Consider the following 27,291-nt stretch of genomic DNA (forward strand, 5'->3'; position numbering starts at 1 on the left):
AGTGAAACTTCACAATTCCTCTATTTTTGTTCAGTTTTATTCATGTATTTTAATTGTGTCAATTATATCATCTTACCACACAGCTAAGGCTATTCACATATTTTGCGGTAGTGGTGGTGCTATATCACATGTCAAAGTGAGTCCACATATCCCCAAAATCAGTTTTTGAGAATAATATTCTCATATTACTCTATATAATAATACCATGAGCTGAGATTTAGCCATGCTCTGGACATGTTAATGTTAAGTCTATTACAGGCTCTAAGCTAATTCTGTCTTCAAGATTAAATCTTATGACCAAAGATGCCTCTCATAATAATATCCAGAAACATTTTGGTGTTGGGCTAAAATTACTTGACCTTTCAGAGTTTGTATTGAAAGCATCATCAGTACCATTATAAACACAGAAAATATATCTCGTTACACTGAGCTTTCCCATGACAATTAATAGTGTCAAGTGTCACAAAAATGTTTTTTTCCTCTAATGTTTAAGGGTCAATTGTCAATGTCATTGGAAGAAATATACAGATAACAGAACTGAAATGTATATTTATCCACAATTATTATCAATATTGTGTGGACTATGGGAATCACTGCCAAGTTACAATAAAGTAACAGGCTATTTATAAGTGAACAATATTATCACAGGTTTAGTGATAAAAGGTTTGGAAGTCAAAGATTAATGCAGCAGAGAGGAGCTGTCCCATCAGCCAATCAGTGGCCTTGGTGTTAATGTCGTTAGTAGTGATGGTAGTGATGTCCAGTATGCTGTGTGCAGTATGTTGACTGCCGTGTTATGGTCCCAACTTTCCCGTTTTGTCATTCCTGTCCCATGTTGTGGTGAGTTTGTCTATGGCAGGAAGGAAGAGGGGAAGCTGCACCGTTTGACTCCACTCCGGAGAGTCTGTGCTCAGTCAGTTTCCCCCCCGGTTAATCATCAGCAACTACCGGGCGAGTTACTGCCTCCGTTTACTGTAACACGGGGAATATGGCCGTGTTGAAGATACGAGACCAGGTAATGTTAACTATACATCTGTTTAACCAACAGTTAACGTAATGTTAACTCGCCGGTTACACTTTGATAAACACCAGTTCACAGCTCGTAGCTTGAGTGTTTTATGTAGCCATATCACGGACTGTTAACTTAATTGTAGTGGTAGCTTAACTTAGGCTACATAAAACAACAAAGTTTACGGCGAGTTAAAACAGTCTGGTAAATGAAAAGTTAGAAACGAAGGTCCAATGGCTAAATCAAGCTAATGTTACTTAATGTTAGGTTAGCTATCGTTGAGCTCTTACCGTTAACTGACATCTGACACGTTAGCTAACTAGCTAGCGGTTACCAGTAAACAGAAAACCAGTTAACTAGCGTAGCTAACGTCACGTCACCTATTGCCTTGTGTTAACTTAGTTCAATGAAAACGGCCAGTTCCATGTAAAACAAAAACAATGGCAACATGGTCGTTTGTCTGTTTTCTTCGGTGTTTTTGACTGTTGCTGTTTGTTTCTGTTTCTGGTGATGATGGACTGTTGAACACAGCTGGAAAGCTACGAGATTAACATGGTGGCTAACTCCCTTTCTGTAACTGTTAGCAGCTCTTTGAGCTCTTGCGAGACAAGATTTCCCGTTGTAAAGTTAATATAAAGCTGGTGAAATGTATCATTTTGAATTGAATCGCGCTTTTCAGAATCATCTGACTGCAGGCCGATCTCTACCCAGGGAGCTTGCTTTGTCAGCTGTCTTATTTCAGCTCCCTGCTCGTTTTCTCTGGGGCAGCTGCGGGCAGTCACCTGTTGCCGAGGATAAGGAAGCTGTCAGACTAAAATAGCAGGTGGTACTGATTCCAAACTCTCCAGCTGAGTCCATGAATTAGACACTATCCACAAACTCAAATCAGCTGTTGTGAACAGGACTGAACTAAAGGCAATAAAGCCATTGTAGTGTCTATCAGACGCACCTGAATCTCACTAGCCATTTTGTTTAAGAACCTCCTTCTGATTTTCCACATTAAGGAAAATAAAATAAAACAATTACTATTCAGCTAGAAACCATCACATTTGGTGCCAGTATTTGTATATTCTTCTGATGTATTAGTTAACAGAAAATCAGTCAGATATTTGTAGTTATTAATCATTTAAAGTAAAAATAGATATTTTCTGGGTACAGATTCAGATTAATTTCATATAATTGTTAATTTAATACAATAGTTTTTGAATTGCTAGTCAGACAAAATTTGCCAAATTTGCCTTTTACATTTTATAGACTAAATCATTATCTGATTAAACAGAAAAATTCAATACAATCAAATGACAATAATAGTTTGTTGTATTGTTTGAAGTAATTGTGACAAACACATTCTCAGTCATCCTATTGCAGTTGTATGCAAGAGTTTAGGCACCCCTTGACAAATAACATATTTTGGTGGTTTTTCAATTGAAAAGATGTAAACACAGCCTCTTTAGGATATGGAAAAAAACACAATATCTTCAGCAAACGCTACATACATAGTCAGTACTTAGTAACACCCCCTCTGGCAGATATCTCAGCTTGCAAACACTTTTTGTAGCCAGCTAAAAGAAGGAAAATGCTTCTAGTTCTGCAATATTCTCGGGCCATCTTGCATGCACTGCTCTTTTAAGACCTACCCACATATTTTCAATTATGTTTAAATCAGGGGACTGTGAAAAACCTTCAGCTTCCTTCTCTTGAGGTAGTCCATGGTGGATGTCGAGGTATGTTTAGATCATTATCGTATTGTAGAAGCCATTCTTTTTTCAGCTTCAGCTTCAGCTTTTTACAGACAGTAGGATGTTTGTTTCCAGAATTTGATGGTATTTAGTGGAATCCATTTTTCCCTCCACCCGTGCAATGTCTCCTTTGCCACTGGCTGCAACACAACCCCAAAGCATGATAGATCCACCTTCATGTTTAACAGTTGACAAGGTATTCTTTTCATGAAATGCTGCTCCTTTTTTCTCCAAACAAACCTTTACTTATTGTGGCCAAAGAGTTCTATTTTAACTTCATCAGTCTGCAGCACTTGTTTCCAAACACATCAGGCTTCTGTAGATGTTCTGTTGTATACTTCTGACATTGGATTTTATGATGAGGACGCAGGTAAGGAAGCATTGCTGCACAGTGGAACAGTATACCACCACTCCTGAGTCTGCTGAATCTTCCTGCAGGTTTTTACAGTCAAATGGGGGTTGTGGTTTGCCTTTCTGACCAGAATACGAGCAATTCTCTCTGAGCGTTTCCTTGATCTTCCAGATCTCATCTGGACCTCCACAGTTCCCCTAAACTACCATCTCCTAATTACATTTCGCACTGTGGAAACTACAAGCTGACAATGCTTTGCTATCTTCTTGTAGCCTTCCCCTGCATTGTGGACATCAATAACTTTCAATTTCAGAGTCTTACACAGCTGCTTAGAGGAACCCACTGTTGCCGAATGTTTGCACAAGGTTTGAAGAGTCAGAGTATTTGTAAAGCTTTGAAATTGGTACCAACTGATATTTCCTAATGACAACTGTTGACATTCCTCAGGCCTAACAAACTGATTAAGGTCTGAGACTTTGTAAAAAGAATCTGAGATTTCTTAAGGTGACCAAACATGATGATAATGATTTATGTATTTCTTTTTTCAATTTATGACATAAAAAGTAACATGCAGTAGTATGCATTAATGTTTGCAGAAAATATTGGGGTTTTTTTATATCCTAAAGAGGCTGCGTTTACATCTTTTCAATTAAAAAATCACCAATATGTTATTTGTCAAGAGGTGGCCAAACGTTTGCATACAACTGTATGCACTTCAGAACTGGCTTAAATGGTAGAATGAATACTATAGTACCATAGTAGAATACTGTTTTGTAATTCTGGAGTTTGGTAAAAATGTGAACTTCAACCAAAGTGGGTCAGTGACTGTACAGCTCTGTGGCCTGTCATGGCCTGGCCTGATCTGACCAGTCTTCCGGGCAGGCAGCACACACGCAACAAGCGGAAGAGTGTGTGATTAGATCCCCCTCTCTATTCTCCATTGTTCTCTGTAGTGCTTGCTGACAGAGAATGGGACAAAGGGGCAAAAATAGTCACAGAGAGGACAGGAATGGAAACAAGAGTGAATGTCATCGTTGACAATGGCTTGTACTGTCCTCTAGAGGGCGCCATATAGCTTTGGAGCATGCTGAAGTGTCCTAGCCAGGCTATGGTCCTGCCTGAACAGAGAGGTGGTGGAGAATGCAAGAAAAACAGAAGGTCAAGCACATAAGAGAGCTAACTGTATAGTAGTTCTGTGTTTGTTTACATGCTCAGGGCTTCTCAGATGTGTCCATGATGCATACATCTGCAATATGTTGATAATCGCAGCAATTGCTTTGGGTCCCCATTTTTTATATTCTCTGAATTAAGTGACTGCTATAGTTAGGATACACACCACCAAGCCAACACATGTCATCAGCCATCACCAAAATTTTTAAAATGTAAAATAGGTAACAACAAATTCCGTTCAAGCACTATATTAATAGACTGCAGTATAATAAATACATGATTTGGATAGTCCTGGAAAGAAATAAAAAGTAGCACCATTCACAAAAGTGTCAACATGAAGGTGAGGGTATTCATGTGTTGTCATGGTCAGAGTGTGCATGCATACCATACATGTAATGTCATGACAGCAAAGCTTTATTACTGACCAGCCACTCTTGAATCTTTATAATCTTTGAAATCGCTGGATGTCAGCATCTTCATTGCTGCTGTGTGTGTGGGTACGTGTGCCAGCAAACACACCCACATGTGCTGGCCTTTGTATTTCTGGTCTAGGATTACATTACACCCATTGCATCCTGTTGCAGGGTCAGAGCAGAGGTCAGTGCAAGCTGCATACTTTCACTCACATGTGTGAGTAAAGCTCTTAGGTTGTACTGGGGTTTTGTTGTTGGGTATGTGTGATAATAGAGTGCTTGCATCCTCTCATTGTTGCAGTGAGATTGGGTTTATCTTCTGTATGTTTTTCCTGGTGTCCCATCGCTGCAGGAGCACTGCTATAAATGGAGCAGGCATTTTGTCTGACACAGGAAAAAAACTTGTTTAACACATCACACAGACACATGGTCAGACTGTAGTCCTTATTTATGGATACTCATCCTTGTTTGCTGTTGACCACTCAGCACTGTATTTAAAACATGTTCTGTCACATGATTGCTGAGCTTGGCTTTGCTTTTGAGTTCTGTTTACACCTTTAAACACACGTGAATAGGACCTATACACACACCTCACAGAATGAGTCATTGCAAACAACAACAAATCTGCTTTGTAAATATCTTTGGGCTACATTCCTGGGAGTATACTCAGTGTTAGCTAGTGGGATAGACAAAACATTGGCTGTCTGTTTTATATGTTTTGCTTCTTAAACATCATATTTTATTTGTGCCTCTGCAATTCTGTAATGGCATCTCAGTTGCTGGAGCAGCAGAGAGGTTGTTCCATATTAAAATTATAAATGGTAAGTCCATTAGACTTCAGATTTAGGCCCGCAGAAAGACTCCATCCAACTGAATCTCTCTCTCTCCCATTTGCCCTCCCTTGCTCAATCTCTCCCTCTGAGTTAATGGGGTTGTGTGGCTTGGCAAGATTACTCTTTTTAGGATCTGTGTTGAATATGAAGGAGACTGAGACAAACACACACAGACATGCACGTACAGACTGGTCTTGTTAGCTACCCTCACATTCTCTGGCAAAGCCAGTTTGTTCCAGTTTTATAATGAGGAGATGGGGACTTTTGAAGCGATGCCACCGATACTGGAACACACATACGCACAATGATCTGGTATCCATTTTCTTTTATTCTCTTGACATTTATGAGAAGGAAAGGCTTCTTCTAGTTTGGTATCAAGTTTATGAAATTACAGACCTATAATCAAAATTTTTTTTTGTAATTTCTAAAAACAGCACAACATTGTAGTGCAAAATGTTTGTGCCATGCTGTGTGGGTTACAGTCTTTTTTAGCTCGACCATTACTGTAATGCACAATATATCAACAAAGTCAAATGTCAGCGTTGTTTTGAGTGGATTAGCACTGAATCCATAAAACAAGGATCTATAAATCATGATACAGATGTACACATACAGATATCCAGACAGGAACTGAAGTTCGCCCATTCCACAACATCGCATTGATCACTGATGATGGCAAGAATCAATAGTGCTGCAACATCATTCCACTTCCATTTTTGTTATTACACTTTTTAGAGCAGCGATAGCAACTTTCATGGGGGACTCAGCGTTGGCATTATCCAGCAAGTAACCTGATAACAGTCTGGCATCAAAATAGTCCAGTGTTTCTCGCTTTTCTCTTTTGTTTCCTCTTCTATTTATCTACCTCTCTGTCTCTTCACATTCTGTACTTTTGGTCATCTAGTCCGTCTGTCAACTTTCTGTAACCAGTTTGCGCCCTTTGTTGTCCTTAGCCCTTCCTCTTTGTCCTTCGCTCCATTCATCCTCAGGCTTCTTTGTCTGTTGTAGTGCTCTAATTACCTGTCTACAATTATTCTCTCTCTTTCCCCTCCCTCTAACCCTTTCCCTAATCCTAATCCTACTAACCTTTTCACTTTCTCTCCTCTCTCCCTCTTTCCCCACCCACTCCTCCTCCTCCTCCCCCTCCTCCTCCTCACCCCCCTCACTATCTCTTCTTGAAAGAGCTTGCTTCAGCAGTCTGCCTGAAACGAGCGATACATACCCACACATACATCGGTGCTACGGCCCCTGTCCACACTAATCACAGTCTGTGCAAGCGTGTGTGTGTGTGTGTGTGTCTGCATCTGACGTGTGTTCCTGGCTGCAGCACACCAGTGAGGATATGTAGCTTCCTGTGTGCCGTCGGGCAGCCCAAGCTCATTCTGCCGCATGCCGCTTACCGCCACCATTACGCAGAGGAATTCCCTGCTGTCTCTGCTACTGCTGCTCACAGAGAGTGCGAGTGTGGGTTAGAGAGAGAGAGAGGAGGAGAGGAGACATGCAGCACAGCAACACTGGCAGATGAAGGACAGAGCTGGATTCCACTTTGGATTTTTACATCGGGATGTGCAGCGTGCGTTTACAAGGACAACACCGCGTTTATGGGATTTATTGCTGACCTTTGTGCTCCTGATTTGTGCACGTATGTAAGAGGGAACAGCGTGTATTTGTGTGTGTGTGTGTGTGAGAGTGTGAGCGATTGTGTCGCTGTGTGTGTGAATGCTTGTTCCTGATGCGGTCAGAGCGGGCTAGTCGTGTGTGTATCGTGGTGCTGGAGGAGGTGGAGGAGGATGAGCCCTCTTCTTCACCCCCACCTCCTCGGCCCAAATCGTCCCCAGACCGCAGATCCCATCATGCCTCTCGGAGGGCTGCTGCTCAGGAGGACAAGGTGAGACGGGCCCTTCTGTTTAGTCCCCCATTGATTGATTGCATTAGAATCTGCTGAAATTCTTTGTTACAGGTTTTGTCACGTTTAAGGTTTATGCAGTTTTTTTTTGTGTGAACGACAGCGTTCACCAGGGTTTTTAAATAGACGACCGCACTTCTCATACCTGGCCCGAAGTTTAAACCTGTGCTGAAGAACACAGTTACACAGCCCATTTCATAAAAATACAATGCACTGCCAACACATGTCATCCTAAATATAGCACAAGTATAGTCACCAATATAGCCCTGCCATATGAGATGACTGCTGGTTTGTGTAGATTATCAGCAAAGCCTCGGCCTTTGTAGTCTCCAGCATTGTCTGTATAAAGGGCAAGCCTAGCACTGAAACATGGTAATACGTCTTTTCATCCTATGAAAGCTGCTCTTTGAAGTGTATAGTACGGAGGGGGTAGGCCAATCTGAGACAGAAGATGTACTGGCTCTGATGACAGGGTTCGTGCTGTTTGTGTGTGTACCTTCTCCGATCCCTGACTCAATTCCTGTGGTCATCAGTGTAATAGGCATGACACCGATGCCGACATGTCTGACAGCCCCGCTTATTTTTAGGATGGATCAAATGAGAGAAGGTTGGGGAAAACAGAGTGGCTGAGAGTAAGGTGCAGGTCCATATCATAGTACTTATATACTACGGAATGGCATAACTTAAATCTCACTTTACCTTGGTAGCACTTGCTAGGAAAAGGGTGCATAAGTGACAAAGTGTTACCAATGAATGGACACAGTGCTTCCATTGACTTAATGTGCTTGATAGACTGCAAATGAGGGAACGGCAATATAATTTAGAAGGCCTTTGACATTTGAAGCCTCCAATAAATCTGCATCATCGTGTCGTATGTACTACCAGGAATTTTGCTTATTTCATCGAGGCATTTTCACCAATACCGCAGCAAAGGGCAAAGCAATAATAACAGTAAACTGTTTATTATTAATATTATTCCCTTAGACTGATTGCTCATCAAAACATATGAAAACAGAAATATTCTGCCATAGTCATAAAATAGAGAGTAACGCTATAAGAAAAGTTGAATAAAATTACTTTGTCCCTCATAGTGACAAATAATGATTTAATGTGATAATATGTTAGTTAATTAATTATTTTCAATGTTTTAGGTTCTATTTATTATCCAAGATAAAAATAAAAAACGCCCAAAGACATAAAAATAGCCACAAATATAAATACATCACAAGAGTACTGTATTGAGTTGAATTGTGAGCTGAAAAGAGTGCCACTTCCTTTAACCTTTGATTTGAATGCTGTGTTGCCCACCAACAATTTTTGAAGGTTAATGATTAGGGTTGTGCAACACTGTTTTCGAGTCCCACTCAGTATCAGACGGCACCATTCTGCCATGCCAACTTTTCACATTCGTGCACACAAGCATAGCTGTGACTAAGAGGAGAAATGATAATAAAAAAGTGTGCTCCGGGTGTTTTTGTATCTCTTATTCATTTGCAGCCTCCTCCCACTGGGGGAATTTGTCATCTACTCTTTGTATAACTTGTTTATTGCTCCAATAAATAGTTGTGCAGAGGAAATGTTTGAATATAATAACCCTGTCATTTTCGTCCACATTCCGCTTGTCTTTTACATAGCTATTTACATGGTTATCAGCTGGCCTTGCACCACTAACGACAGAGCACAGCTTTAACCCTTCACGCACTCAAACATTTATATGAGGGTGTGTGCTTATGTGTGTATGCTACATGTCATAAACAAATCAGTGATCTACAGCCTGTTGTGACCTAGGGCCTGGGATTATAGCATCTGTGTGTGAGAGTCAAGCGCTCACACACAGACAACTCTCCCACTTTTAACGCTCATAACTCTTACTGATAACACAGTCGTCAGCATAGAAAATTACTGCCTTACAAATCTAGGATGTAGTAGTGTAACATCAGCTTTTCTTTTGGTCTCTGTAGCCGTCTCTGCTGAGAGCCATCTTCAACGTGGACCCAGATGAAGTCCGCTCCCTCATATTCAAGAAAGAGGATGTCAATATTCAGGTGAGTCACACTCTTCTCGGTACTTTTCACCCATTTTATTTGATAGTTTTGTTCAGATTGCACCCCTGCGTATCTGTCTTTCACATTGTAGCCTCAAACACATACCATATAAACAAGGACCAAGGTTACTATTGATCTGAGCTCCTATTCATCTCTTTACTGACTGAAAATGCCTTCAGGCAGCTTCTTACTTTACCCATCTTATGTAACTGTCAACCAGGGCAGGGCACATAAACTGTTCCTGACACTCCATCACTTCCTATTGTTTAAGGACATAACCTTCACCTGATTTAGCTCCTTTTTTTTTCTCTCATTACTTTCGCTTTCTGGCCCCAGAACACATTTTCTCAGTTTACACATCATTCTGTCCTATGCTTTGTTTTTCTCTCTGCGTTACTGTCTTTCTGTGGGACTATAATGCTGGGGTCATCACACTGAGTCTTCCTGGAGTCAGCAACACTGGCCCGGGCCTGTTGCAGTCACATGACATTTGTTTATAGCCCCACTCTGCTGATTGCTCTCTACTGCACTGAAAGAGAGGGGCGGGGGTGCAGCAGCAGGGTGTGTTGACGTGATGGAGGGAAGGAAAGAATACAAGTGAACAGATGACAGACATTTTCTGTTAGTGGGTCTAGTCTCATGTTTCTTGCGGTTTGCAGCAGTGTGAGGTCTATAGATTTTGCTTCGGCATGTGATTTGTGCCTTTACTCATTCATTGTGTCTGTTTGTGTATGAGCATGTGTCACAAGGCTTATGTTTGCATGAAAAAGAGAAATAATACACATACTTAAACGTGTGCTGTTCTCTGTTGTGGGATCCTCTGTCAGGACAATGAGAAGCGGACGCCTCTGCATGCTGCAGCCTACCTGGGAGACGCTGAGATCATTGAACTGCTCATCCTCTCAGGTAAACAACAGGGCTTCCCATGAGCACTAGCTGCTGGCTAAACCGCCGGCTACTTATTTAAGTCTAGCCGGCTACTTAATTATATTAAATTTTGATTCTAATAAAATAGTTTTGATTAACAAGTTGCAATTTGCTATGCGTGTACATTTACGACCACTAGTCTCCGCTTCAAAACAATGCAAGCATGATGGTAGAGAAATGTGCCTATCTGTCTCTATCAGTCCCACCCCTACATGATCAATATGAATGTGTGTGTGTGTGCACTCAGCTGAGAGGTTGTGTCCTGCCAACTAAAGAGCAGAGACAAAACACATTAAGAATTGCATTGATTGCACAGACAGGGGACATCCTCATTAAATGGGCTACTTTGGAAAAGACCGGTGGCAGAAACTTGATGATTGCGCAGTAACTATTAAAAAAAGTCCACTGAAAGCGCTGCATTTTCCATAAACGCCACACAAAGGTTTATGGGCTTAATGAATGAACAAACTAATTAATTATCTTTTATTTACAATGCACTTTTTAGAGCAGAGTCATCTCTAAGCCAAATTGCAAACACACACTAAAACAGGCAATGACGTCAAAGTAACAGGAAAATGAAGGTATGTGTCAGCCTCACACTCAGGATGATAGTAAAGATAAAAATGAAGACGAAGATGACTAGAAGTTGAGTTGATTCAGTAGACTCACATGATTTGAGTCAAGGGATTCACATGTTTTGTTAGTTATTTTTGGCATAGGTTTATTTTATAAATAATTTAATTTAAAACCAATACATAACCTAGATAAGACATGGGATTAAAAACATGTCCCCCCTTAAAATAACCTTGTTTATTTTCATTGAATGAGAGTGCATTTATGGTACTAGTAAAACAATACATTACTATCACTGTGACATGTCTTGATAAACCTTACAGTGAAGATGTCAATGAATAATTAAAAAATAATTACAAGGTCTAATGATTCTTAATTATAAAAGTTCTGATCAGTCAGGAATAGGCGTAGTTTTAAATATTAATAGCTATTTGCAGACTGTGTGAGCTAAAATGCACAAGAAGCCTAATTCTCCTTTACAATAATTCACTACATGTTTACAATCGGGTAGGCAAACTCGTTAAAATATGCAGTAATTAAGAACAGTGTATAAGTTGGAATAGAGGCATTGGAATGTGCCAGAGGCCACCAATTTTGGGCTTTACGGCCAAAACTTTTCTCCCGGGGAACATGCCTGGCTGGCTACTTGTTCCCACTGGCTAGTTACTCCATATCCTTGTGGAAAGCCCTGAAATACTACAGTACAGCTGCGCTAACTACATTCTGTCAACCTGTTCAGCAGTCCATTCTATTGAACACACATCCACCTCTAGTATTATTTCTATTTGAAAGTTTACTCATCCATCCACATCCACACAAGCTAGTAGCAGCCATTCCTCTATTCATCTAGCTGTGTGTTTCATCCATATAAACTCTCATGGATTAATTAATTCCTGCACATTCATTCATGAATCAATCAGACTCACATTGCACTTTTGTTGAGTGATAAAATCTACCATTGCGAGTGAGTAAGATACTTGTCAGTATCTTAAGATAAGTTCACCTTAAGAGAAATGCTAGAATAACTTGAGCTGGATGCTAATGTAGTGGATTAATCTGCCTTATTTTAAGACGATATCACCCGTTTCAACTATTTTAATGTGAAACAAATTCAAAAACAAGACAATTATCTATTTTTATCTGCATATCTGCTCACTCCTCCGTGACTATCACTCTGTCTCTGGGTGACTGGTGACACTGCTTGTGATTTATCAATCATCTGATAGGGTCTATACCGGCTTGGCCTTCTATGAGGTGGGGTCAACACAAGCGTAGGGTGTAAGGTGGTTGTGCGTGTGTGTGTGTGTGCTAGTGTGTGTTTACTGTTTCTCAATAATGTGAAGAGATAGCAACAGGTGCAGTTTCAGGGCTATTTTAACCCCCAAGCTGTGCCAAACAGGATCATGGGAGTTTTATATCTTCCAGGCACTATTGGCTCACAAGACCCCCCCTCCCCCTCTCCCATAAGTCATGAAAAAAAGAGCCTTTTAGACTTTTAATGTGTGTTTAAGCTTTTTACTCTTCGTCTTAGTCGTACAATGTAATTTTTGAAGAGCAGACATTTTTTCAGGTTTTCACCTTGTATAGCTCTGCTGTATCTGCTAATGTTTACATTTATCTTTCTTCTTCTTTCTCTCTTTCTCAAACTCTCTTTTCATCCAAGGAGCCAGAGTTAATGCCAAAGATAATAAGTGGCTGACTCCTCTTCACCGAGCTGTCGCCTCTTGTAGTGAGGTAACAAATTGCACAAACACACACACTAATTTGTACTCTATCGAATGACTACTGCAATCCTGTGTCTCTTTTTCCCTTTGTCACAGGTAATGAAATGAGTTTCATAACTTGGTTATTATGACTATCTGATAGACTAATTCGACCTGTCTAAGGGGGATTTCCTAATCAAAATAGCACTGTGGGGGAAAAAAATCTTTGCAGCATTGTGCTTACTTTCTGCTTACCTCATAGTCATGAGATTGAAAAGAATGCCACCATGAAAATCGTACAATCTGACCGAAAAGGGACAATTGGATATATTCACTGTGCAGTGTGTTGGTGTTTGATAAAGCTTTAAATCTCTTTACCTACCCTGCCCGGTCTTGGGCAACATGCCCACTCTAACACAGCTCCTTGCTGCTGGTATGAAAACACCCTAAGAATAGCAAAGACTTTTAAAACCACCCACACACACAACCAAGCTACCTGCACTCCCTCACATGTGCTTTGTCAGAACACTGAGGCATGTTAGAAAATAGACCTTCTGTCTGCATAATCTGACCTATGTCCTCTCCGTCTAGGATGCAGTGGCGGTGTTGCTGAAGCACAGTGCGGATGTTAACGCCCGGGACAAGAACTGGCAGACGCCGCTCCATGTAGCTGCTAGTAACAAGGCAGTACGCTGTGCTGAGGCACTGGTCCCACTGCTCAGCAATGTCAATGTGTCTGACCGGGCAGGACGCACTGCCCTGCACCACGCTGCCTTCAGTGGACACGTAGAGGTTGGTCTCTTTTACTTAAATACACACAAAGACACACACGACAGCACCTTTTTCAATTCCTTTTGTGTGACAGATGGTGAAGTTGCTGCTGTCCAGAGGTGCCAACATTAATGCATTTGACAAGAAGGACAGGAGAGCCATCCACTGGGCAGCCTACATGGGTAAGATTGTTGTAATGTGGGGTTCTATTATCAGACTAGACAAACCCTCTGTCTCCCACTGGCCCTACATACTGTTCGCTATGTGTGCTAACTCCCCTAGTTGAGGTAAAAATGAACATGTCTGGACTGGACTGAATCTGACTCATACTCTCCCCTTCCTAATGTGTTTCAGGTCACCTGGAGGTGGTGAAATTATTGGTGGCCAGTGGAGCAGAGGTCGACTGTAAGGACAAGAAGGCCTATACCCCACTCCATGCAGCTTCCTCCAGTGGCATGAGCAGCACAGTGCACTACCTGCTGGGCCTGGGGGTCCATGTCAGTACACATACACATATACTATGCACGCATTAACCTAGCTAAACTAAAATATAAAATAAACAAGATATTTTAGATGATATTAATGTCGTATTAAAATTAAAATACAAAAAACACTGTGTTCCTCAAAAATCACACATAAACACAGACTGCTTCTCTCTCTCTGCTTAGGTGAATGAGGTGAATGCCTATGGTAACACTCCACTCCATTTGGCCTGTTACAACGGACAGGATGTGGTGGTCGGCGAGTTGATCGAGGCCGGGGCTAACGTCAACCAGGTGCGTGTGTGAGTCTCTGTGTTTGAGATAGAGTGAGGTGTGGTAATTATGTGTGTTTAATACCTTTGTTACCTTTTCTCCAGGTGAATGAGAGGGGGTTTTCTGCTCTCCACTTTGCTTCTTCCTCACGTCAGGGGGCACTGTGCCAGGAGCTGCTGTTGGCCCACGGAGCTCACATCAACATGAGGGTGTGTCCATATGCATGAAAGTTTAGCTCAGGAATTGTGTTTCCTGTCTATTTAGGTTATATGAATGTATAAAAATGAGCCATATAAATATATCAATAAAAGCATGTGTGATCATGTGTCAGCATGTGTCTCCAAGCCAAAATATTCCTATGATTCCAATTTTTAATAGACTGTAATCAACAGAAACCTCCTACTTACATGTATGCTTGTTTGTTGCTCAGTAGCTACCAGAAAGTTGAAATGACAGTGTTGTTAACACTTTGGTAGCTCAGATGGAATCTGATATGAGGTTCCCGCAGCCTCAAGATGCACGGCCATATGGAAGATGAAGGGGGAGGGGGGGTGGCTCCCTCAGGCTGCAAGCTGTTCTGGGAATATGTGTGTGGGTGTGTGTGTCGTCCACAGGGGGGTCTTCAGATAGCTTTTGCTAATTCTGAGCTCTCTATAACACTACAGCAGCGAGAGTAATGAACGTCTAAAGTACCTCTACATGTACTGCAACGCTGATATTTAGACTTATTAGAAAAATCATAATCATGTTTTTTATCCCTCTCTGCCTCTCCCCCATCTCTCCCTCCATCTGTCCAGAGTAAGGATGGGAAGACTCCCCTCCACATGGCAGCTACCCATGGCAGGTTCTCCTGCTCGCAGGCCCTCATTCAAAATGGTGAGAGCTCCTACAGTGTGCTGTCTGCTTTAGGACTGAAGTGAAATTTGCATGTGCGGGTAGTGATTATAAATGTTCTTCATGTGTGGCACAATATGCAAAATGATTTTCATCCATTTTTTTTTTTTTTTTTGCTGCAGGTCCTTATGTTGTTTTCATGGGAATACTTAAATATATCTCTTTTATTTATATGTGTGTAGGAGCTGAGATTGATTGTGAGGACAAGAGCAGAAACACTGCCCTTCACATTGCTGCCCGCTACGGCCATGAGCTCATCATCACAGCGCTCGTCAAACATGGAGCCAACACCGCCAAGTTAGTAGCAACTGACATTTAATCATCTGTGAATCTTCGCATTCAATGTAATCTACGCTTCAGTGATAAGAAGCACATTTCCATGATTTTTCCACTTTAGAACAATAACTTTCCACTCTTGAATTTTTTATTGTCGCTCTACTAATGAGCCTTATTAGTGTTAAACAAATTCCTCTTGGCGTATGAATGAAAACATTATAAAGCCTGAGGACATGTTTAAACTTGGGATAAACCTCTCTTTCAATGGTTTTTCTTTTTTTTCTATCATTCTAAATGCAAAATACCCTCCATGTCATGCAATGACTTGTCTTCTATACCTTTTATCTTTTCAGGAGAGGCATTCACGGGATGTTCCCTCTACACCTGGCAGCTCTCAGCAGCTTCTCAGATTGCTGCAGGAAGCTGCTGTCCTCAGGTACATTAATGCTGATGCCTTTCTTTTCACTGGAATCACCTAGTTGACACCAAAATTGACGCTGTTTGCATATTTGCTCAGGATTTGACATAGACACCCCTGATGACTTTGGAAGGACCTGTCTACATGCTGCTGCAGCTGGAGGGTGTGTCATTATTCCTGCTCACCACCTTTCTATTGTTTCATAAGCTCTAATTCAATGAAATAATTTCCCTGCAATTTCCATAGATTGGTATGTCAATAAAATCTACTGATGCTGTCTCTCTGACCAGGAACCTAGAGTGTCTGAATCTGCTGTTAAACATAGGTGCAGACTTCAACAGGAAAGACAACTTTGGAAGGTGAGTTAAGCAAAGTTTAATTCTTTTGATGTTAAGCCAATAGAGTGCAGGGGTCACAACGATAGTGCAAACATGACTGCTAGGAAAAGAAATAAAATAACAAGAGCTGAAGACAGTAGTAGAGTGAGAATATGAAATCCTCACTGGCACAGATAATAATATTATCCCTCTGACCATCCCAGGACTCCACTACACTATGCATCAGCTAACTGTAACTACCAGTGTGTGTTTGCCTTGGTGGGCTCCGGGGCAAGCATCAATGAGCTGGACCAGAGAGGCTGCAGCCCTCTGCACTACGCTGCTGCAGCTGACATGGATGGAAAGTAAGTTCTATTGTTTAATTGATCCAACTAATAGTAAAGTACCCAAAGAATCCTCAATGTCAGATGGAGGTTATCGCTCAGAAATGTATTTTCCTTCTCTTGTTTGTTTCTGAATGTTGTTTTGTATTTGACAGATGTGTGGAGTACCTGTTGAGGAACAATGCTGATCCAGGAGTGAGGGACAAGCAGGGTAACACTGCGGTGCACTATGCCTCAGCTTATGGACGCACACTCTGCCTGGAACTGGTGGGTCCACCTACCACCGTGAATGAAGATGTGTTTCTAGAAAACCTGCAAATCATGCAAACTAAATAAATATGTTCACTTCCATGTCTTAAAGGTTTTAAAATTGTAGCAAAAGCTCAGTTCCAAAAAATGTCATGATATCACAAGCAAACTTTGTATGTGTTTGTTTCAGATGGCGAGTGAAACACCTCTTGATGTGGTAAGGTTTTATCTAATACTTACACTCATTATATGCACCTTACTCAGTGTGCCCTTACAGTGACTCTTTGTGAAAGTGGCTCCATCTGCTGGACAGATGGGGAATAGAGTGACAGATCATCTGCTGGGCAGATGGAGCTACTGTGAAACCTCTTTTATCTTGTTATTGGTTAGCTAACAATACAATCACAAGAAAGATTTTTCTTTTTTAACCTAAAATTAGTCGAGACACATGCTTTTGCAAAGCACTGTCTCTCTCTGGTGCAACTGCTTCAGCATTGTTAATAATACAGAGTAATGTGACCATGACCAATTTATTCTGTAATGCAACTATGGCAGTGACTTATTTGTAAACATAAACATATTGTGTAAACCTTGTTCTGAAATGAGTAATATGTGAACCGCCTCACTATTTCAGTTAATGGAGACATCAGGAACAGACATGCTAAGTGATTCAGACAGTCAGGCTCCTATCAGCCCACTCCACCTGGCGGTGAGTTCAAGGATTGTGTCTGTATTAGGTTGTTTGTATCTCTGCCAAGTTAACTCTCTCTTTATCTAGCCATCTTTGACCAGGTACATTACCAGTTAACATAAATCAAGTGTGTGTGTGTATGTATCCTCCATTCATCCAGGCATACCACGGACACTGTGGCGCATTAGAGGTCCTCTTGTCCTCCCTGCTGGATGTGGACGTTCGCAGCCCAGAGGGCCGGACCCCCCTCAGCCTGGCCTGCTCCAGGGGTCATCAGGAATGTGTCTCCCTGTTGCTGCACCACAGCGCCTCACCCATGACCCGTGACTACACACACAAAAAGACGGCTATACATGCTGCAGGTATACATATAATGTGTATATATAAGCAGGAAATCCCCCAGACACGTACAATAGTTTTGTTGAAATGCCTTAACATCACATGAGTGGGTTTTATTGTGTGGCTGTTAGAAAGGAAAATCTGTTGTTATTTTAATAATGTAGGTCATGACCCAGTGTGTGTGTGTGTGTGTGTATCTGCCATAGCTATGAATGGACACCCAGAGTGCCTGCGCCTGCTCATGAGCAACAACGACCAACACATTAATGTGGACATAAAGGACACCAACGGACAGTGAGTGTGTATGTGTGTGCGTAGACAAAGTAGCTTAAGCTTGAGGCTTTCTGTGAGTTTATTTTACTACTCATTTGTAAGTAGTTTCACTTGAACAGTAAATAAAATAAACAATGTTATTGTGTGTTGTCATTTTTCCACAATTTGTAAAGGACCCCTCTGATGTTGGCAGTAGTGAATGGACACACAGAGTGTGTGTACTCCCTACTCAGTCAAGGAGCCAATGTAGAGGCTCAGGACCGCTGGGGCAGGACGGCCCTACATAGAGGGGTGAGATAGTCAAACATATCCACTAAAATTGCAATTATATTGTCATATTCTATTATATTATAAGAATTATTTAATCATTTACCATTTAGAGTATTTTCCATGATCCTTTTTTTCCACACAGGCAGCGACAGGCCAGGAGGAGTGTGTGGAGGCCCTGCTCCAGCGGGGGGCCAGTGTGTGTGTGAGGGACATTCAGGGCCGCTCCCCTCTTCATCTGGCATCTGCTTGCGGCCGGGTCGGTGCCCTGGGTGCCCTTCTGCAGGCTACCAGCACCTCTCACACTCACACACACCTCACTGACAACCAGGGCTACACACCACTGCACTGGGCCTGCTACAACGGTACTGAAACACTTGAAAACATCATTTGGGTTTCTGTCTGAAGGAGAAATCTGTTTTATGTCTGTTCCGCTCTTTCTACTTCTCTCATCTTTTCCTCTCTTTCTCTTTAGGATATGATGCGTGTGTGGAGGTGTTGTTAGACCAGGAGGTTTTCAAGAAGATTAAGGGCAACGCATTCAGCCCACTGCACTGTGCTGTGTAAGACAATGTGTTTGTTTTTTCATTAATGCTTTCATGCAGATAGACTCTGGTTTGAGGGTATGTGACAGTATGTGTTGTGTGTTTCAGTATGAACGATAACGAGGGAGTGGCTGAGATGTTAATTGACTCCCTGGGCACTAATATCATCAACACCACTGACTCCAAGGGCAGGTGAGAGATGCAAACAGACTCAAACGACATCATGTTTTTATGAGTTGTTCAGGGTGAGCACAAGCTCCGTTCTTACATCGTTAACCATGTTCTTGTTGACGCAGGACCCCCCTTCACGCCGCAGCTTTTTCGGACCACGTCGAGTGCGTCTCCCTGCTGCTGAGCCACGGAGCTCAGGCCAACGTAGTTGACACGCACACGCGCAGGACACCGCTGATGATGGCTGCTCTTAACGGACAGACCAACGCTGTGGGTCAGTACACCTACTGACACAAATACAGTGTTGGTCTTTGATTTCTAAAGTTTTGACATATAACCATCTCCGTTCATGTGTTGCAGAGGTGTTGGTGAGCAGTGCCAAAGCAGACTTTACACTACAGGATAACAACAGGAACACAGCCTTACATCTGGCTTGCAGCAAGGTAACACACACACATATATACCGAGGAGGGAGATGCCTCTTCATTCACTGGTCATGTTGAATTATAGATTCCTTAATGTTCTGCAAAGCAAACTTGTCCTTCATGTTGGACAAGGAAAGTAAGATAAATGTTCCAGGTAAAACAGAACCTTCTTAAAAGTGGTTCTCAATAATTAATGATGGCCAAGTTGGTGGAGGGAGGACTGTACTTTTATGATATGCAAGACTTCGTTTTTCACTGTCCATCACTTTGTTGCTCTCTGCTCCTGTCAGGGTCATGAGACGAGTGCCTTGTTGATTCTGGAGAAGATCAGCGATAGGAACCTCATCAACTGCACCAACGCTGCTCTCCGGACGTACGTAGTCCTGTCAGTTTGCAGGCAGACCCTCAGCTGTACAGCAAGGTGACCTACTGACCTCATGTTGGCTTTATTTTAACAGTATATCTCCCCACATCTCCCTGCAGACCCCTGCATGTCGCAGCCAGAAAGGGTTTGACGGTGGTTGTCCAGGAACTTCTGAGGAAAGGAGCCAGCGTGTTAGCAGTGGATGAGAATGGTCAGCATTCATTCTTACTGCTTTAGCCCATGTTTCACTCTTCACACACACACACACACACACACACACACACACACACACACACACATACACACACACACACACACACACACACACTCACTCCTTCAGTGTTTCTTTCTTGCTTCTCTCTCATCTCTAGGTTACACTCCAGCTCTAGCCTGCGCTCCCAACCGTGATGTTGCTGACTGCCTGGCCCTCATCCTCAACTCCATGATGCCCACCTCACCTATGGTCACCATAGCAACTTTGCCTGCACTCTCTCTTACTCAAACAGTCATCAACCATCACCCCACCTCCAACCACATCTCCAAAGGCGTGGCCTTTGACAACCCGCCTCTTCTGAGGCCTGACCACGCGTCCTACTGCAGGCCGGAGCGCCTGCTGTCTTCCATCTCTGGTGATGATGAACTGAATGACTCAGATTCAGAGACATACTGACGACACACCCCTGCCATGGGACAGAGACTCACAATTCTGGCAGGCTAGCCAGCCACTCAGGAGCCTTAATAGATCACTGACAAGGGACAAAAGGAGAGGAAAGAGGGAGAAAATGGAGCCAGTGTGTGCGGATTATTATTATTTTAGTAAGCCTTCAAATCTGAAATGAACCCATGTTGTAAACCAGATGTTTGTTTCCTTAAGGTGCATACCCATGGGGAAGAAAATGTACTAAAATATAGAATAAGGTGAATACACACTACATTTCTTTCAGACAGTATCACTGGATGGTCATTAAAATGACCAGTGTCTTTTTAAATATAAAGCAATGTCATATTTCTTTTTAAATGATGCTCCTCTTTGCTGATATCTTTTTGGAGTTGTTTCAAGCCTTTTCACCGTTTTTCTTCAACTATTGATACAAGAGCATTTACTGAGGAAAAGCTCAGAGGACTATGATTGTCTAAGGGAAAAAGAGAGGGACAATCTTATGGGACCAGGTGATAAATTAACTCTTTTCCCTACTTTACTTTTGAGTTCTTCTTCAAGCTGTCACGACAGACACTGATGCCTGAGACTTGGTAACGCCAGGTCATTGTTTTTGAACCACTTCTCAATTCCTAGAAGAGGAAGTCATCATTGAATCCTATGAATTTACTCTGAGCGGAGAGAGACTGAATCCTCGGGAGCTGATTCTGACAGCAGGTGGATGTAAGAACTATTTACTGTTGATCAGTTCAGGAGTCAGTCAGTCAACCACCCGAATGAGCGGCCCCAAGGAACTTTTAACTTGCAATGCTGTAACTACTTAACGTCTGTGTACTGTACTGGAGACAGGGAAAAGTGGCTGACACTGTGTATCTGTGTGTGAGACAGTGTGTGTGTGTGTTTGTGTGAGTGTGAGAGAGAGTAAGAAATTAATAAATATTGCCTTTTTAGGAACAAGCAACTTTCAGGCAGAGGATGAACGCTACTTGGTGCAATGTTTGTAAAGATTGAGTAATGAATGAATAAAGATATTTGTTTTTATTTTTTTTTTGAGGTTTCAAATAATGTGACAGAATATAAATGTGTGCAACTTTGATCAGACAATTTCTTTTTTTTATAATCAGATGTATCTCAGTTCATTCATTGTCCAGCTGATACATGCGGCCATACAGACAGGCAGTGACCAGGCCACCTGTCATGTTTGAATGTTTCATAGTCACCCTGCCATCTGCACTTTTCTCCAGATGTTGTGGCTGCTCCAGGACCAGACGGCTAGCCAGAACTGACGGGTACACATATTTGGTCCCAAACTTCCCCTCCAAGAGGAAATCCATTTTGGTCTCTGCATCTTCCACTTCCTGTCCACAGGAACTGGTGTCCAACCCTGCACAGCGGACTACTGCACACACCTGTAGACAGAGATAAGATAAATGTGACAAGTGTCACTTAAAGCAGTTTTAAATGTCCCAAATTATTCTCAGTCCCTACCTGCAGAGCGTAACGTCCGTTGACGGTGTGTGTTCCAGCAAATGCTCCAAATGCGTAGAGCTCTTCACTGCTCTTTAAGCGCTGGTACTGCAAGTGACAGCAGAAAGTGCCATCACACACATTCAGTTCTCCTTCTGTGTCGTTAAGGAGGATAAATTTAAAAGGGTCGTACATCATGGATGAGGTGAAGGTGGAGGAGGGAGCGACTGGAGGAGGAGAATCAAAACAGCTGTCTTTGTGGCAGAACCTTGAGTCTGTAGCTATAGATGATGTGGACTCACTCCGAACATCCCCTTCCTCTGTGGCCACGCTCTGCCTCACCGGCACTGGGTCTAAAACTGGCACCCTGGCTACTAGCAGCCTGCCTTCCTCTGGGTCTCCTCTCTGGGCGTGGTGGTAGACGGCAGAAAAAGGGGTGTAGATGCCGCTTCCTGTCATGATCAGTCGGTCATCACGAATGTTAGCTGCAAGAAGGGTGACGTTGGCACCCAGGCTGAACGCCTGCTGGAACTGGATTGTGTCCAGCAGAGGGAGCTGGTTCATCCAGGCTGTGGGGAAGATCACCTGACGCACACCCTGAAAGAGAGTTAGATCAGGGCAGATGAAGACCAAACACAGGAGTGTAGAGTTGGTTATACATTTTGAGCAGGGATGTGTATATATTTTCTTACCTTCTCCACCAGGGTAACAGTAGGCATGTGGAACAGGATGTCGAAGCAGGTGATAAGGCCAAACTTCCCAGCGAAAGGTGTATCAAATGTGATGATCTCTGGTTGTGGCGGCATGTCAAAGGCGTCCTCGAAGTAGAGGTTCTGTTTATGGTAGCGTGCTACCAACAGGCCATCTGAGCTGTATGAAACCATGAGGAAGCCTTGATTTTTAACCTTCGGTAGTGGTGGAAGAAATATTCAGACCAATACAGCAAAATAAAATACTCCATTACAAGTAAAGGTTGCTCATGAAAAATCCTACCTAAGTAAAAGTACTTTAGTATTAGCAGCAAAACATACTTAAAGTATTAAAATAAAAGTAGTGGTTTGGTCCCTCTGACTGATATATTATTATATATGACATCATTAGATCATTAATACTGAAGCATCAGCGTGTAAGCAGCATGTTACTGTTGCAGTTGCTGGAGGTGGAGCTAGTTTGACCTACTTTATATACAGTTTGCTAGTTTAGTCCAGTGGTTCCCAACATAGGGGTCGAGCCCCTCCAAAGGGTCCAGATAAATCTGAGGGGTTGTGAGATGATTAATGGGAAAGAAGAAAAAACAAAGTTCTGATACACAAATCTGTTTTCAGCAACTCATAGACAAATGTGACCCCGACTACACACTGCTCTTTGTAAGACATCAAAAGCCAAAAAGGTTGGAAACCACTAATTTCATCTTTAACAATGTGTTGTATTTTTAAAACTTGTTATATTATCCATTGTGTCAAATCTTCATCTGAAAAGTAACTAAAGCTGTCAGAAAAATGTAGTGGAATAGAAAGTACAATATTTCCCTCTGAAATGTAGAAGTGGAAGTATGAAGTAGCATCAAATGGAAATACTCTAGTAAAGTACAAATACCTCAAAATTGTACAGTTCTTGAGTAAATGTACTTAGTTACTTTATGTCACTGACCTCAGATTATTCATCATGTTTCTGTCTGTAGCTGTTGGATCACACTAGTTGGAGGAAATGACACATTTTTGTACTTGCTGGACTTCAGCTGAAATGCTTCTAAAGTGTATTTGAAGGTCTGCATTGCACCTGAAAACCACGTTGGTGTTGAACTGCCAGCGTCCATCAGGGGGACAGGAGGAGGAGGAGTGGTCCGTCTTCAGGGTGCAGGGCTGCAGGTCGGCCATATTGGCCACCAAGTAGAGGCTGTAACGACGAGCCATGCAGCTCAACCGCTGGAGAACCTGAGAGACACAACCATACACAAATGAGATTTATATTCTGACTGTGCATGAATTAAGGCACAGAGCAGACTATGGTGTCTCCATGTCAATGTAACTCAACAGACAGAATACTTGCCACCTTACAAATATCACCTAAATGCTTAAAATGTAAAATCTGAAAGAATGTGTGTGCACTTCAGTGTTGTTGTATCTGCCCGGCTCTGTGCAGGGGTTCCAGCTCTCCTGCTGGGGGTCAGGAATGGTCTCTAGGTAACTATAGATGGATGTACGGCTGAAGTTGAAACCCTGAAGACCATCCTCTGGAAACACCAGGATCTGTGCACCCTGAAAGAGAGAGAGAGAGGGAGAGAGAGAGAGATGTGATCGGCATAGATTAATTTAACCTACCTGCTGTGGTATTAAACACACTTCTTTATGTGAACATTAAGAGAGATAAAACACCTCACAATTGTTAACAGTTAATGTTCTGCAATTTATAGTAGATAGCAACCGAGTCATTACTTAAAGGGTTTGGGGACCACAACAGTGAAACAGCTGAGTTAAAAATAAATAATGATGGAATGTGGTTTTACTGTTTGACAAGAAAAATAAATTGTTTTATACTCTAAGGAGTTTTATGTTGAGTTACTTTAAAGTGCCCAAATGAACATTAAGACAGGTTTTGCTTGCTGTAATCATTCCTCCTGTTTATACTGACCATTAGAAGATCCCTTCATAATGCACTTACAATGTAGGTGATGGAGATGGAGATTTGGAAGTTAATCTGAAGATTATACGAGTCTTCAATCGTCTGAGTCAAATACCTTGGATATCTTCCACAGTTACAGTCTTTTAGTAAAAATGTCCCTATGTCTCGACAGTGTTTTCCTGTTCAGCTGCAGTAGAAGGACCATAACAAAAAGAGGGAATTTGGCACTAAAAAGATAGTGACTTTAAAAGATATTGAATTGATTTTGAATAATTTAGTCGACTGTAGCCTCATATTAAATAATAAACGTTAAATACATTTTTGCACAGAAGGAGGCCTGTGGATTTTGGCCCCCATCACTTACATTGTAATGAAGGGATCTCTTAATGGCTAGTATGAAGAGGAAGAATGATTGCAGCAAGAAAAACGTGTATCATTAAGTTGGGCTCCTGACTGTTGTTTTAGGACGCACTTGGACGTTTGTGAACCTATCCTTTAATTGGAAGCCAATTAACTCGATTTTCAAAGCTGTTATGCACCTGACATACCATGAACTCTGTTGTTATTGCAATGAGCAACATTTCTTTGCTCCTGTCTCTTTGCTCCATACCTGCTGGGCAGCCAGGGCAGCCTGCTCCTGGTAGACATCCAGGTTTTTCTGCATGTGCTGGAGGGCAGCGGGGCGGGATATGGGCACATGAGGCTCCGGGTTCAGGATTAAGCGGTGTTCATACACTGCAGCAACGTACGAGGAGTCCACATTGCTAGGCTCTGTTTGACCAATGACAAACAAACTGACCCACACAGCGACGACGAAAAACATGGTTTCTTCTCTGAGGGACAGAAATTGGGTAACCCAGCCTGACTAGAGTTACACCACATTACTAAAGAGGTCAGAACAAAGTCCTTCTTCAGGCAGAAGTCAACAAAAGCTGACTCAGTTTAATCATTGCCTGGTTTAGAGGTGATGTAACTACACTGGGTTCACATACGTGTTAATGCAGTCGTAGTTAAACGTCTCTCTGTGTCGCACTGTCAAAGCCTAATGGACAGAAAAAAGCTGACACAAACAAAGCGTTTTATATTGAAAATACCAAACAGGAAATATAAAGCATGTGACCCGGAAGTACTCTATAAATCTGACCTTTACTATAACAGCATGAGAAACGTCTGTAATGAGCTTTGTGCTTAATGTTTGAGCATTTAAGGGCAATTTGAAGAAACAGACTTCCAGCTCGCTTGACGTTTCCATACGCTCTTATATTAGTGTATTGACATTAACATTAACATTAGCATTAGCTCACGTCCTGCAGTACAATGTCAGCAGCACCAGAAGCAGCAGCAAGAGGAGCAGACGCCCCGGTGTCAAAATCCAACCAGATGCTCAAGAACTGCTGGAGTTGCCGGCTCGTCTCCGGCGGTGGTTTGCTCCTGTCCGGGGCTTATGTGTTCAACGCAGCCCGGAAAGTGATGCGCCAAGGCGGCCCTACATCTATGGGGACCGTGGCGCAGATTACATTCGCTGCATGTGAGTTGAACAGCAGTTCAGTAGCTTGTTTATGTAGATCAGTCATGAAAAGTGATGCGGAACTGTTCAGTGTGGGGACCCAAACTGAACAGTTTTCAGTTGAAACAGCATGATTTATGTGTGTCCTTTAAGTTTCATGTTCCACCTGTCACACCAATGTATTTCTGCACCAAAATACTGTACTGTTCCTTTAATTGACATCACTAAGAGCAAATGTCATAATTTAAGAGTTTTTTTTCAAAACACATTATTACAATAAAAACAACTTTACAGGGAGTGTAAGGGATCAAATAAAATAATCATAAAGCACAAGCAGACATAAAATTGTACAATGTAAAAAGATACATACTACAGAAATTAATAAATAAATATCACTTAAAAAAAGTGAATAAGCAATGTTGCAAACCAACTTAAATGATTTTCGTTTGAGGAAGACAAATACAAATAATGGTGAGTTTTGTTTTTCTTTTAGAACATCTTTCTTTCAAAATCTTGCCTGACAAGTATAACATATCCACCTCGTCACATAAAAAACGCAGGGAAAATATTTTTTTAATGAAATTTTCAAAGTGTTTTTGCATAAAATCTGATTTTTTCATTTAGCTGCATGCTAAGTGCGGTGTTAGCTTTGACAGAGAGAATTTCAGCCATATTACTTTGAATCTTTCCACCCCCCCAACCCCCTTCAGGCTTTTAATGTAAAATTTAAGAGTGCCTGAGCTTGCAAAATATGATTTGTTGCAGATCTAATATATTCTTCATGCTATGAAATACAAAATTCTGCACTTGGTTATGATCAAAAATCTTCAAATTCCAATCTGAACAGTTTCCATGGAATGATCCGGATAATGTTACCTGTTAACGACTGTAAAGTAAGAAATACAAACCTGTGTTTCTGTTTCAGGTTTGGCTGCGTGGGGGATTGTTATCATCGCTGACCCGGTCGGAAAATCAGAGAGGAAGACGTAAAGACTATTCTGGACCAAATAACTGCATAATAAATGTGTAAAATATCTCAAACATGGACTGCAAGATGTCATTCATGGGACAGTAATGACACCAAGCCAAGGAAGCCGCTGTTGAGATGTCAAAGAAAACATGATCTGTTATGTGTGTGTGTGTGTGTGTGTGTGAGGTTTGATTTGTGTCGGCACTGTGTGGACTGACCAAGCATCCTGCAATATTGGAAGCTATTCAGTAGTTGAAGTTAAGATGAAATAAATCATATATTTGGTTAAAATTGCTTC

The 27,291-nt window shown here is 41.9% G+C and overlaps 2 protein-coding genes across 4 annotated transcripts; one reads left to right on the top strand and one right to left on the bottom strand.

Annotated features, from left to right (window-relative positions):
• Window positions 1–706: 706 nt before the first annotated feature.
• On the top strand, window positions 707–21,468 carry LOC122969320 (serine/threonine-protein phosphatase 6 regulatory ankyrin repeat subunit A). Of its 2 annotated transcripts, none has more exons than XM_044334915.1 (29): window positions 707–1,015; window positions 9,384–9,467; window positions 10,295–10,373; window positions 12,631–12,701; window positions 13,262–13,462; window positions 13,536–13,623; window positions 13,796–13,938; window positions 14,110–14,217; window positions 14,301–14,405; window positions 14,994–15,072; window positions 15,273–15,387; window positions 15,720–15,802; window positions 15,884–15,947; window positions 16,075–16,143; window positions 16,326–16,466; window positions 16,601–16,712; window positions 16,885–16,911; window positions 17,329–17,403; window positions 17,546–17,747; window positions 17,931–18,018; window positions 18,171–18,288; window positions 18,410–18,629; window positions 18,740–18,827; window positions 18,918–19,001; window positions 19,106–19,254; window positions 19,341–19,423; window positions 19,696–19,778; window positions 19,889–19,980; window positions 20,141–21,468. In XM_044334915.1, the coding sequence occupies exons 1-29, from the start codon at window positions 989–991 to the stop codon at window positions 20,437–20,439; spliced, it is 3,177 nt and encodes a 1,058-aa protein (XP_044190850.1). In that variant the 5' UTR covers window positions 707–988; the 3' UTR covers window positions 20,440–21,468. The 2 variants fall into 2 exon arrangements, with proteins under 2 accessions (XP_044190850.1, XP_044190849.1); XM_044334914.1 differs by lacking the exon at window positions 707–1,015 and adding an exon at window positions 6,729–7,404.
• btd (biotinidase) lies at window positions 21,447–25,829 on the bottom strand. 2 transcript variants are annotated; one of them, XM_044334917.1, is made up of 7 exons: window positions 25,509–25,829; window positions 25,127–25,287; window positions 24,003–24,152; window positions 23,674–23,828; window positions 22,587–22,764; window positions 21,916–22,491; window positions 21,447–21,836 (listed from the first exon to the last, which is right to left on the bottom strand). In XM_044334917.1, exons 2-7 carry the CDS (start codon window positions 25,178–25,180, stop codon window positions 21,564–21,566), a joined length of 1,386 nt encoding a protein of 461 aa, XP_044190852.1. In that variant the 5' UTR covers window positions 25,181–25,287; window positions 25,509–25,829; the 3' UTR covers window positions 21,447–21,563. The 2 variants fall into 2 exon arrangements, with proteins under 2 accessions (XP_044190852.1, XP_044190851.1); XM_044334916.1 differs by having other exon boundaries at window positions 25,127–25,829.
• Window positions 25,830–27,291: the final 1,462 nt, after the last annotated feature.

This window comes from Thunnus albacares, chromosome 19 (assembly GCF_914725855.1).
Source record: "Thunnus albacares chromosome 19, fThuAlb1.1, whole genome shotgun sequence".
Taxonomy (NCBI): domain Eukaryota; kingdom Metazoa; phylum Chordata; class Actinopteri; order Scombriformes; family Scombridae; genus Thunnus; species Thunnus albacares.

Bases quoted from the DNA above. Each gene is read 5' to 3' on its own strand.
- LOC122969320 (XM_044334914.1), top strand. From the start codon at position 7,249: ATGCGGTCAGAGCGGGCTAGTCGTGTGTGTATCGTGGTGCTGGAGGAG. The intron at 10,374-12,630 runs GTAAACAACAGG...TTTTCATCCAAG, and splicing joins TGAACTGCTCATCCTCTCAG to GAGCCAGAGTTAATGCCAAA. The intron at 16,713-16,884 runs GTGGGTCCACCT...TGTTTGTTTCAG, and splicing joins GCACACTCTGCCTGGAACTG to ATGGCGAGTGAAACACCTCT.
- btd (XM_044334916.1), bottom strand. From the start codon at position 25,339: ATGTTTTTCGTCGTCGCTGTGTGGGTCAGTTTGTTTGTCATTGGTCAA. The intron at 23,829-24,002 runs GTGCACACACAT...TGTGTCTCTCAG, and splicing joins GCAGATACAACAACACTGAA to GTTCTCCAGCGGTTGAGCTG. The intron at 21,837-21,915 runs GTAGGGACTGAG...CTCTGTCTACAG, and splicing joins ACGGACGTTACGCTCTGCAG to GTGTGTGCAGTAGTCCGCTG.